Raw genomic sequence first — 12,374 nt, 5'->3', positions numbered from 1 at the left:
GTAGCAGTTTGGGACTTAAAAAAAACTTAAAAAAAAAAAATATATATATATATATATAGCCGAAAAACCATTTAAACTAAGCTGAGCGATGTGATTCCCTAAAAAGAATTAGGACATCACCTTCTACCTAGTGGCCTTATCCAGAAATCTGGGAGGCATACTGGGCACCTCATTCATTGCCTGTAGTTAAATTTCCTCTTCATTATTATGACTTTGCTTTAAGTACAGTCCCCACATGGTTCAATCCCCATTCTAATTGTTGAGCATTCTCTGATTCTAGCACACCCCTGTTAAGTCCACCCTCTGTCTCTCCAAAATTTGTCTAGTCTTCCTATCATCCTTCTTAAGTACATTTAATGTCACCCCTATAATATAGAAGGCTAAAACCCTTCCATGGCAAGCAAGATCTCTCCTCTCCCTTTCTGACTTTCTTTGTACCAGTTGCACTCTACCACCTCATACCTCTTTGCCTTGGCAGGACTGAACAAATTGCAGTTTCATGAAAAAGTCTTTCACACAAGGTACCCACACTGGGTTTCCCAAATGTTCCTTGCCCTTCCTGAAGCACCTTCGTGAATAGTTCACAGGTCCCTTTAAAAACTCAGCTGACTCATATTTCCTTCTGCTAAGCCTTTTCTACCAACCAGACCTCCCAACACAATCCCCTTTTATGTCAAATATATATTCCCAAATATACCTTGTACATGTCTCTATTCTTATGTCTCCATATTAAAATTTAGATTATATACTTACCTGAAAACTTCTTGTTCCAGGTAAGATCTAGAGCTTACTGGTTATTGTAACCCCAGCATCTTCAGAAAGCTTATAATAGGTATGCCATAAAGTTTTCATAAATGAATAAATGAATGCATGGACTAAAACAGAAGTTTGTTTACATCTGTCTAGGTATTTAAATTTTTTGAGATGTGTACTAAAGAATAGTTAAGATTTTATTTTGCAGTAACTTAATTTGGAGGAAAGGGATTGAGTGACTTCTTTTGGATGGCAATAGACTGGAAAATTGGGGGGGGAAACTGTTTTTTCAGTTAACAAAGTGATATTTTTGGCTTTTAAATATTATTTTAATTCCTGTGGAATGAAATGTTAACCTAGAGGATGATTTTACAATTTTATGTGAATGTGCTGAAAATTTCCAGACATCAGAGAGAAGTCAAAAGCAATAAGTTTTAGGAAAATAATCTGTATGGCATTGAAACTAAACAGTGTTTTACTGCATACATTCTATTTGATATTTGTGAACTCTTTAAGGTCAGGAGAATGGGTATTATTGTCCACATTTGTAGGTATGAAAACTGAGGTACAAAACATTGAGTACTTTACTCAAATGACAGAGTTGGTGTGGAGTCAATCCTGGAAACAAAATTGTCATATGAATGTGACATGGTGAGATTCCTGCTGAGAACAGAATAAGTACAATTAAGTTTAGAGTCATGGTGATACCCAGTGAGCTAAAGGGGCCAGGTGTTAACTTTCTGGGTCTTTCTGTCCTGACACTAAGGCTGTTTTCTGGGAGGAATTCTGTGATATCCCAACATGTGGCCCTATTAAATCCTGGCCTACCCCAATGTAGAGCTCACCCATAAAGATGGGACTTGCCCTGTCATGAAATCATTTCACATCTATATCTAAGTAGTTCTGGGTAGAAAGGATGTTGAAGTGTTTGGTTTTCACAAATAAACTACTTCTCATGGCATTTCTGATTAAAAGAGATATAAGGGGTCTGTGTGGTAGGTGAGGTAAAATAAAAGCGTTAAGTATATTTCATTTTTACTTTTGCTTGGACAGGAATTAGTTCATTGCTGAAAGAGAACTTATAGCACAATTAAGTAGTTCTGAAGTTTATGTATAATTATGACATTTTGGAACTTAAGAAGACCTTTCTCTTAGAAAAAAGATATAAATGTCTATAAATTAAGATTCCCTCCAGAATATCCATTATTAAGTTGTGAAATATTAATTCAGAAGGGTGATTTTATCCTAAGCCTTCTTTAGGCTTCATGTAAAAAAAAAGTTATTTTAGAAAGTGAGTTGAAGAAAACTAAGACAGGTTCATAATTAGTCTACTTTTGTTAAAATAAAGATATTTCAAAAATACATAAATTTTCAAAATTGGTCTCTAGGGTAAATAAAATATTTTTATTTGAAAATTTAAACATATGAAGGTATTAACATATGAAGATATTCTGGTTGGTATGGGATATAGATTTCCTTGACTCTAAAACATACTATGTGTGATGCTTGCCAGAAAAATGAAATTCTTCCTGCATTCCACAGTTGATCTCTAAGACCTCTTGCCATAATGTTCAGCATCAAGAAAATCTTAGACATTAGAGAAGTTGAATATCAGCTAGTTCTCCTCTTAACAGAATTTACAAGTCAGCTTTCTAATAAGGTTTCTTTTATACATATATATATGCAAGCATGCAATGTGTCATCAACTGTTTACTGAGACCACCATTAGCCTATATATTTGCTAAGTAATGAGAATAGACACAGAAATAAATTGTTATATTTACTGGTTTAAGTTCTATCTGTGGTAGAGGAATTTGGGTGAAGCAGTGAAGGTTGGAACCATATTACAGTGGTTTGAGGTTAGGAAGTGGTGGCAAGTATCATTTTACCCTTTAAAAACTTGACTGTGAGTCAAAGTATAGATGCAGGCCAAAGCTAGTAAGGTGTCTGTCTAGGGAAGGCTTGTATTTATTTGAATGGGAAAGATATGAGCATGTCTATATACCAAGGAGATGGAGCCAGAAGAGAAAGGGAGTTTGAAGATTCAGGTTGGATATTCTTTTTAAATGTTCTATAATTTAGCTAAATTTTGCTTGATATTTATCTTTAAAACCTTATTTTTCATGTAGCATATCTTTCCTCTCTACAATATTAATACCCATTCATTGAACTTTCTGGTTCCCTGCTGTGGTTATTTCTTCTGCTTACAACTACACTTCCCTCCCAGCTCTACCTATCTCACTGGGCCCCTCATGCTATCCATTCAAGGCAAAAATTAATCCATTTGCCTGTTCAGTTTTAACACTCTCTTTAGACCTGTCACATGATGCTGAGCCCAGTTAGTTTATTAGTCATTCTTACTAGACCGTGCAGATCTAGTAGGAATATCTTATCTTTGATACATTTACCTCAGCACTTAACATGCCCCCTTTTCCCATTCATTCACTCCTTCAGGGGCTAACTGGTTTAGCCTATGTGGCAGACGCTGTTATAGGTGCTGAATGAGCAATGGAAACATGACAATGCATGGACCTCGTCCTCATGGCACCAGCAACTTTGGTTCTCAATATTGTTATTCAGTACTGTACACTGAATTTAATTAAATATTGGAATGAAATAAATAGAAAGCTTTAGTTTTAAATATAAAAATGATTAAATACTGTACAATTTATTATAAGTTGTTTCTCTCCAGAATCACATAGTTTGGGTTACAGTACTTATCTGTTAAAATCGGTGATTTGTGCTTAAAATGCTATAAAAATGTATCAAAAATAGTCATTTGCTCCTGTTTGCCGTAGCATTTTAAAATTTTTTTAAAAAATAAGAAAAACAAGAGCACATCAGGTATAGCAGTTTGTGCATTCATCCATTCGTTGACTCAGTACATTTTACCAAATGCAGATTGAGCACCAGGCTGCTGGGTGGGGCTGGGAGAAACACTGGTGAGGAAAAGGAAAATGGATTTAGCACATGGACTGACAGCACCTAGTATGGCTGTTAGATTTAGGTAGTCGGGACCCCTCTGCTGGGCCCCTATGCCTTAGAAGGCTATGCTGTGGCCCCTGAGATGAGGAGCCCACCGATGCTGGGGGCAGTCCCCACCCAGAGCTGGCACCCTCCCCGTTCTAGACCGTACTCCTTGTGCCAGGGAACCCGGCTGGCCTTCCCTGCTGTTCTGAGCTGCTGACAGAGACTCAGTAATACTCTTTCCCATGCAGGCCCATTTGGGGATTTTTTTTTTTTTTCTAATCATGAGGAGGTTGTTATTGTTTGGATATGTGAGAAACCCAAGGATTAAATTCCATTTATGCTGATAACAGGAAATACAAATGCAAATAGAGATTCAGAGACAATGGTATGGCTCACTGTGCTGTATTTAAAAGTAAAACATTGCAGAACACCTAAATGTTGAACATTGTTAAATGCTTAAATAAAATGTTGCATATTCACATGCAAATGTGGATAAATGATGGATAGTACATGTATATATACAATGTATTTTCAAAATAATATATAATTGCCTGGAGAAAAATATTTTATTAGCGAACAAACTGGTTACAATCATAAATATCATATGATTCTCATTTTCAACTACTTTTACACACACAAAACACAAAGGAAACATTTTAGCAGGATAAATTTAATTTGTCCCATTGTTTAAAATCTCAATCATGTATGGCTACATAAATCAGAAGAAAGCAATAAATGTCATTAAAAAATAAATGTGTATAATAGATCACTGCAAACAATAACATGGGTAACATTTACTAATATGCTTTATGAAAAGGAACAATGATCTCAACACATAGGTCTAACTGATATATTCTCAATAAGAGAATGGAAGATGTACGCAGCACTATTTCTGAATCAATAAAGAAAAGTGTTACAATTTCTGCAGGAAGCTGCCTTCATATATTACCATGAATATTGCCAGTTCTTAGAAGCTAAAGTTCTAAATGAATATACTTTTTGAAATTTTCATATACGAATAGACATATAGTTAACTGGTTATAACTAAAAATAGTTAGGTTTGAAATTTTTCTCCTTGATTTCAGATTGCATAAGATCTGACTCAGAGCATTAATGATTCATAGTCTCCAGGACAAAAAGCAAACCAACATAATTTTGTGTTAGATATGTTGTATAAATTTCCGAATGCTGATTTTGAAAATGCATAGCTTTTATCTCAATACGAAACATTTAACTAGGAGTAACCAGTGTCTCTTGATCACCTAGATTATAGAGTTTACAATATCCCCAAAGTGTCTTTTCATAATTGTACTGATTATTCAATTGAACAGTGTACATACACATGGCATGGATTTCTATAGTGCTAGCCTGGGTGAGAAAAGTGACCCAGGCAGAAATTCTCTTGCAGACCCAGTTTTCATAAAGGACAGTCACAGTAGAGTAGGTGAGTGATGGGTGATCTCTGTTTGGATCCAAGTGATAGAGCATCAGGATATGGCAACTTCTAAGGTAGCCTTTTGGGTAGAAGATGACAAGAGAAACAGGAGAAGGAGAAACTGGATGGAGAAATCTTGCAGATACTCAGTACAGCAGGGAAGAATGTATCTCTGCCAACAAATGCATCTCAGGCTGAAGGTGGAGACCTACCCTTCACGTGCCGTTACAGAGCTACAGGTGCATGTTGAATTGTTGCATATCCCAAGTAATCATAAGTATGAAGAAACATTTATAAATCTAGTATTTAATCTTGATTTAATTACTGATCTTCATAATATTACTATTCATTATTCAATAGAAATCTCTTCCTTTTTTCCCTATATTCACTGCCAGTGGGAATGAAGAACTTCTATGTTCTGCAGTATGTGGTAGAGAAATTTTGTCTAAAAAATTGGTGTAAAAATTACTCATAAACTAGGATTAAAAGTGAACAGAGGCAAAATGGACACAGTATGCCTTTGTGAATAGTGATTATTCAAAACAACTAAATAGAATAGAAATTATAAGCAAGCAAACAAAAAATTAAGGGAAATATATACAGTCAACTATTGACCATAACTTATTTTAAATATACTTACTAAAAAGTGTAAGAAGAACTGTTGTTATTTGTTCTTGTTGTTATATAACATTCCTAGAATGCTATACTAGGAATAAAAATAGAACAGTTTGGAACCATGTTTCCTTCTACTTATTTCATTTTGTTTTAATATAACCTCCTTGTTCTTATACATAATTTATTCAACATGTCATGTCAATTGAACAACTTGTTTTGCGTCACTCAGCCAACTGAGACAGGCATTTCATTCCACCTTTCAATCGTCCACCATAATGTGTGGTAGGTATTGTTACTCTCTTTTATAGGTGATACAGTGATTAACAGAAGTGAAGCAACTTGCCCTGGGTTATAGTTAGCATGGGGAAGAGTTAGCATTGGAACCTAAGTCTGGCCTGTTAGGCTCAGACATCTGTGTCCTTTTGCACAAAATTGTGTGTGCACAGGTGTGAAAATGTCACTCATACCCCCCATCTTCCTCACTCACACACACTCATACCAACCACCTATTAGTAAAATAAGTCTGAACCTTGTCAGTTGCTTGGCCTTAGAATCCTAATTTTTAAATCTGTGCTTCTGCTACCTAACTTTACTATTCCTTTCCCATTTTTCATCTTCATATCCTGTTACCCTACTTCATTCTACACCATGGAGATCATTTGGGCATAAATATTTGAACTATTTGTAGTTCTTGAGGCGTCTTTTATGTTTTGTGTTTCCTTTTAAAGTGAAAACAGGAAGTTTTAATTGAAGAGAGAAAAATGTTGTCTGTCCCCTTCAGTCTAATATTGATTGTTGTCATTTAAATAATAGTAATCAAATGTTCATACAGTGTTATCTCCTCAGCTGGCAGATTTATTCGGGTGGGCACATGGATTAAAAAACTTGTGTTCTGTTTCTGTGATTAATGGAGATGCAGAGAGTGATGGGTGTAGGGTAAAATGGGAAGGCGAGTAATTCAGCTAGGCATGCAGTACATTCATATACCAGCAGAACTTCTCCCCAGCTAGTGACCTCTTTCGGGGACTCTGAGGATTTGCACCCATTAGTAGGTCACTGGCATGGAATCTTCTGTCTTTGGAGAGACCAGAGAATTAAAAATGGAATTAACTCCAACTGCAAACTTGAGTCAGCATACTATGAATAAGTCTGCTTGGGTATATATGGTGCTGAGCTTTGGTGTATGGGTTTCTGAAATGTTATGAGTGAACTTATAGAGCATTGCAAAGAGTAAATGATGGTCATCTGTCATCTCAAACTTTGCCCTCACCACTGAAATATCTCTGGTGACTCAAAATCAGGATTGAAATAGAGGCAGAAGCTTTAGCTAGCACCAGTGGATATGAGCACTTACATAAAGATACTGTAGATTGCGTACTCTGTGAAAATAAGTTTTATGCTGCCCTTTACAGGTGGATGACAAATACATCAGTGATTCATAGTTTTTAAAAACCTATATCCTCAATTGTAAATACGAAAATATCATAATGCCTCAAATATTATCTTTCCCAATATTAAGAATTATGACCATATCTCCACCAGTGACAGTTGTTTAGCTTTATTTTTTTTTAGAAATATTAGTTTATCACAAATTGTAAAATTGATTGACATGTATAAAATGTATTGAAATATTTAACTGCTTTTTAAAGCTACATATAACACTCCCTGATTTCTGGTTTTTCTACCTTTCTCTTCTTACCTTCCAACCCAGTCTGAGAATCTCTGACATATATAATGTCCTTTGATCACCCCAGTCTAACAAAGTTGGTAACACCTGTCATTCGTTGATTGCTTAGCCCAGGATTTCTCACTGCTGACCTTTTGGGCCAGGTAATTCTTAGTTATGAGAACTTCCTGTGCATTGTTGGGTGTTTAGCAGCATCCTTGGCTTCTACTCACTAGATGTCAGTAGCACTCTGACTCCCCTACCCTGATGGCATAATGACAATGAAAAATGTCTCCAGATATTCCCAAATGTCCCCTTGTGGCAAAATCTTCCCCACAGGAGAAGCTCTGATTTACCCTTTCCTAGATTCTTTCTTTTGATTCTACAGTAACCTTTCAAGATGGTAGGACTGCACTAATCAGGAATAGGCAGGAAACTGCAGCCAAGACCTTCATAAAGGTCACGGACATTTATGAAAGGACCACTGACGACGAAGTATGTTGGGCAAGCTAACTGCTTAGGGATGTTGAGGCATTCATAAAATAACAACAGTGGGAGGCTATTCTAAGGCTAAAGGAGGGGAATGGGCTAATAATTGAGAGATTTGAGGTCCAGTCCCAACTCTGGGCCAGTTACCTAAACTACCAGGGTAACCCAATAGTAGCGATATATAAATCACATAAACATTTTCTTTCCTTTCACTTTTGCCCAGATCTTCAACATTTTTGTAATTCTCAGGTATCTAATTGGGTGGCCACAGTTTTGTAGAATAAGGAAGGAATTAAATTCCATGTTTCACAAATGGAGAACCTGGGTCAGAAAGGACTAGAATCTCATTGAAATTACACAACTTGGAAGTAGTGTGTTGTGGGCTTAACCCAATGAAAATGCAGGGTCTTTTCTACTGTACCCATTGCCTTTCAAAGTGATTCATCAGTTAATTTACTCCCTTCTTGGACAGTAAATCTATGGCATCAATCTATTAAATTTCATTGTAAAGTCACATTTAATTCTGAGTCTGGGAGAACCTGTGATTTTTGTCATAAAGTTATAAGCAAACTATAGCTGAAAACAGTATATTTAGTACCTAAAGTATGGATTCCTCAACTTTCATAACTAACAGATAGATGCATTTATTTATTTCCTTTAGTTTTTCAGAGACAAGATTGATATGTTTGAAAGAATTTAAAAATAAATGTAAGAAAAACCAATTTCCTGGATCATGCACCCCCCCAAAACAAAACAAAACAAAAAACACCATTTAACTAAACTATGCATCCTATGTTCTCACTTCGATCCTGTCTGAATTGGATACTAGTAATCAAGACTGAGGCTTTTCCACTTAAGTATCGTAAATTAGTATTCTGGAAGGTCTAAACAAAGAACCTTAATCTTTCCCCACAATGGTTCCTTTATTTCTTCCAGGAGGGAGGCCAGAAACCATGTATTTCTGCTCTCTGGTCACCCTGAGCTTTTCATTCTCAGCCCTGATCTATATACTTGCTCTCCATTTTCTGCTTTTACAAAATTTTCAAGCATAAAATTGTGTAGAATGCAAAAAAAACCACAAGTTACTTGCTTTATTTTGTAAAACTGAACTTCATCTTTCTTTTGAGTTCCTATTTCATTTAGGGTAGAAAATCTAGCCACATTCAAGAGGACCCACAATGTAAGAGAAGGAAGAAAAGAATATAGAGAAACCAAAAGTATAGATGTTTAAAGTCTGAAAGAATAAAAAAATAAGAAAAAGATTTTTTGTGAGTTTTACTTTTGAAACCCTTTGTAGTCTGGCAAAAATATAAAATCCCTTCAAAGAAAACAAGTTAGCATTTTACTGATCAAAAATGTAGCTACCTTAAACATTGCATGTGATGCAAATGCTTTGGAAAATCTCTATTGTCGTTGTCATGGAGTTCATGCACAGGGAAGGCTGCAGTGGTGTGCTTTCAGTGTCTAGAACAAGCAAATTGAACCTGACACCTGGGCTCAGGTCCTTCTTCGCCCCTTTTTACCCACATGGTCTTGAACAAGTTACTTACCTTCTGTGTTTTTGTACCTCATCCATGTAATCAAAGTATAAATAGTACCTTCCTCCCGGGGATTTTTAGAATTAAAAAAGTTAGTATTAATAAACTGCTTAAAACAATACTAAAACTAGAATGCAATATGTAACTCTTTGATTATCATCATCAGAGGTATCCTGTTATAATCATCAGCAGTATCACCATCATCATCATCAGATTTCTGCTACCCAAAGACACCATCCAGCCTTTCCCTTCTTCTAATGTATAATTGTTTAAAAATCTAATAAATAATTAGTGGTTATAGAACCAAAGAAATGTAGCATAAACATATCTAAATGTATGAATAAAGAAGTATATTCACCCCAAATGCTTACTAGTGCCTAGTAAATGTTCCATTTGAAAAATAAAGTGTATTTGTATTTTGGAACATGGAACCCAAGGCAGAGCATTCAATTCTAAGACTTGGCCATTTGACCATTCAAACTGATTGTATTCTGAATGTATAAAGAGGTTTTTAATTCAGCAATGATTCTAGTTAGTTTGGTGTTACTATACCGAGTCTGTTTTTCCAGGGTTTCCGGTTAGAAACTGCTAACAAATATTCCAGGAGTCAGAATTAGGTATAAATTACATGCTCAGTAATCAGAAGTTTCCACAGAGGTGTCTTCTTATTACCAAAAGTCAGCAAGAATCTCTAAAATCATATTAAGTTACTGGTTTTGTAGTTATTGGGTTTCACCCTTGAGAGAATTCAGAGGACTGACAATGAAGCATAATAAATCTTATTCTGACCCCAAAAAATTAGTGATTAGACTTCCCATTAGCAAGCCCAATTCCATTAGATTAAACAAGAAGAAAACTATTTTTGCTCTCTTTTCACTTTCATATCTAAAGAAAAAGAAAAGCATTTCATACATTTCACATAAATAATTGCTATATTTGTTTGGTCAATTAATTTAGAGCCAATTGCCTATTTACATGCTTGGGATTTTAATTTGTGTAAGAGAAGGGGCCAAGAAATGAGTGAGCCTCTTTTATACACGGGAGCAATTGGCTCTCTATTTTTTAATTTTTATCTATTTTCTTTGTCTCAATTCCCAGCCTCTGAGCCCAACTTGAAGGTGCGGTCCAGGTTAAAACAGAAAGTGGCAGAGAGGAGAAGCAGCCCCTTACTCAGGCGGAAGGATGGAAATGTTGTCACTTCATTCAAGAAGAGAATGTTTGAGGTGACAGGTAATTGAGGGCTGGGCAGAATTCTACTAACAAATGCTGGTAGCAGGAATGAAAAATAAATAGTTTAGAACAAAAATGCCTTCTGCATATTAAGTTATTTTGAAGAGAAACATTTCTTGAGAGGAAATTATATTGGAAACTCACAAGGAGTTCAGTAAATCTTGCTGTGTATTCACCAACTGTGTTAAACAGGAAATGATTGGGAAAAAAGATGGCGCTATGTGTCAATCAAAGCATGACTTGGGGATGCCAGGGCTCACCTTAATCTCTTCAGAAACAGGCAGTCTGTTTCGGGAATGCCAACCAGGAGAGCACAACTTTTAATGAAATTTGATCAGACCAGAGCAGAGGGAGGTCTGAGAAGAGCACTTCCCCCATATTCAAACGTGAATACACAAAATGCATCTGGGAAAATTAAACCATGCAGAACAGCAAAACCTTGACTTTTCAAAAAATTTACAGAACTCATAAATGACTTTATGTGTTTACTAGTGAGCTGGGACTTATGTCATGAGGGGGATATATGGCCTTTTATGAAGGGAAAGAGGCTGTCATTTTCACTAGTCTCAAATGGAAGAGTTCTTATTTTTTTAGCTGCCTGGCTGGTAATAGGGTGAACAGGTTAGGAAATTCAACCTGATGTCTTACAACCCCCACTAGTCCCAGTTGTATCTGATCTGAAATTATAGACGACCTAGGGGTACAAGAACCAAAAAAGGCTAGCCCAAATCATAATACTGGCTACTGTGTATTGAGTGCCTACCCAGAGCCAGGCACTTTACCTGGTCTCTTTCTTTCTTTGTATCAATCAAAGAGAAGTGGTCCTCCTCAGTTGTTTTTCTCCATTCAAGGAACAATGTGCTTTTACCATGTAGTCAATTGATGTTTAGTTCTCCGAGCTCAGAGCTGATCCTTAGCAGGATTTTAAAAATTAGTTGTTTTCTATATCTCCTTTGCAGAGGTGATATGGAGGATTATGGAGGTAGAGATAGATAAAGTATATTAATTTACAGAACATTAATGCTGTGTATTCATCAACTGTGTTGAACAACATATGTAAAAAGAGCAAAACCAAAACATTCAGTCTTGTTTTCAAACCTAACAGATTAATATACTTATCCGAAGAAAAGTCCTGGTGGTTACAATGAGACTTTTTTTTACTTTAGGGATAAGAAATACTAAAGAAATGAAAAATGAATAAAAGTTACTTTAGTTGGGTTTACATTTATTTTCAAGTCTAATCACTTTAGACCAACTGAATTCTAAATTCTAAGTTACAGACGTTTTTCCTCAAGAAGTAGTGTTGCACTTAATTAAATATAAATCTCAAGTTTCCCTAATGAAGCCCTTGGTGGGGGTGAAGTTTGTGTATCAGAGTGGAGGTAAATCAGTTTTAATGACTGTAAAAGACTAATGAACATACCAATTGTCTACCGTAAATGGAGAAATGTAGTTTTTCTAATTGTAAATAGTAGGCTCCCTTATTAATGAAAAAACTTGAAGAAAAGAGAAAAGCACACATATACAATGCTTTTGTTTGCTTTTAAAATCTTAATAAATAAGATCATATTTATTTATCTCAATGTTCTTGTTTATTGCCCTGTTAGTCTCTTTTATGATCATAATTCTTTTCATCTGTGGTCACAAGTTACTCACTTTTTCTTACTTCCCAAATTGC

The 12,374-nt window shown here is 35.7% G+C and overlaps 1 protein-coding gene across 15 annotated transcripts in view; it reads left to right on the top strand.

Moving 5' to 3' along the window:
* Positions 1 to 12,374, top strand: part of HDAC9 (histone deacetylase 9) — a 970,134-nt gene that overhangs the window by 591,797 nt on the left and 365,963 nt on the right. For 10 of the 15 annotated variants that reach the window (XM_077122309.1, XM_077122307.1, XM_077122306.1 and 7 more), the window contains one exon: positions 10,565 to 10,696. The exons of the other annotated variants lie outside the window; for them this stretch is intronic. In XM_077122309.1, coding sequence (XP_076978424.1) covers positions 10,565 to 10,696 — 132 coding nt within the window. The remainder of the gene's footprint in view (positions 1 to 10,564; positions 10,697 to 12,374) is intronic. 15 annotated transcript variants of the gene reach the window in all.

The sequence above is a fragment of the Tamandua tetradactyla genome, chromosome 1, assembly GCF_023851605.1.
Source record: "Tamandua tetradactyla isolate mTamTet1 chromosome 1, mTamTet1.pri, whole genome shotgun sequence".
Lineage (NCBI taxonomy): Eukaryota > Metazoa > Chordata > Mammalia > Pilosa > Myrmecophagidae > Tamandua > Tamandua tetradactyla.
Note: the sequence above shows the minus strand (reverse complement) of the source record. Positions and strands in the feature narration are given on the sequence as shown.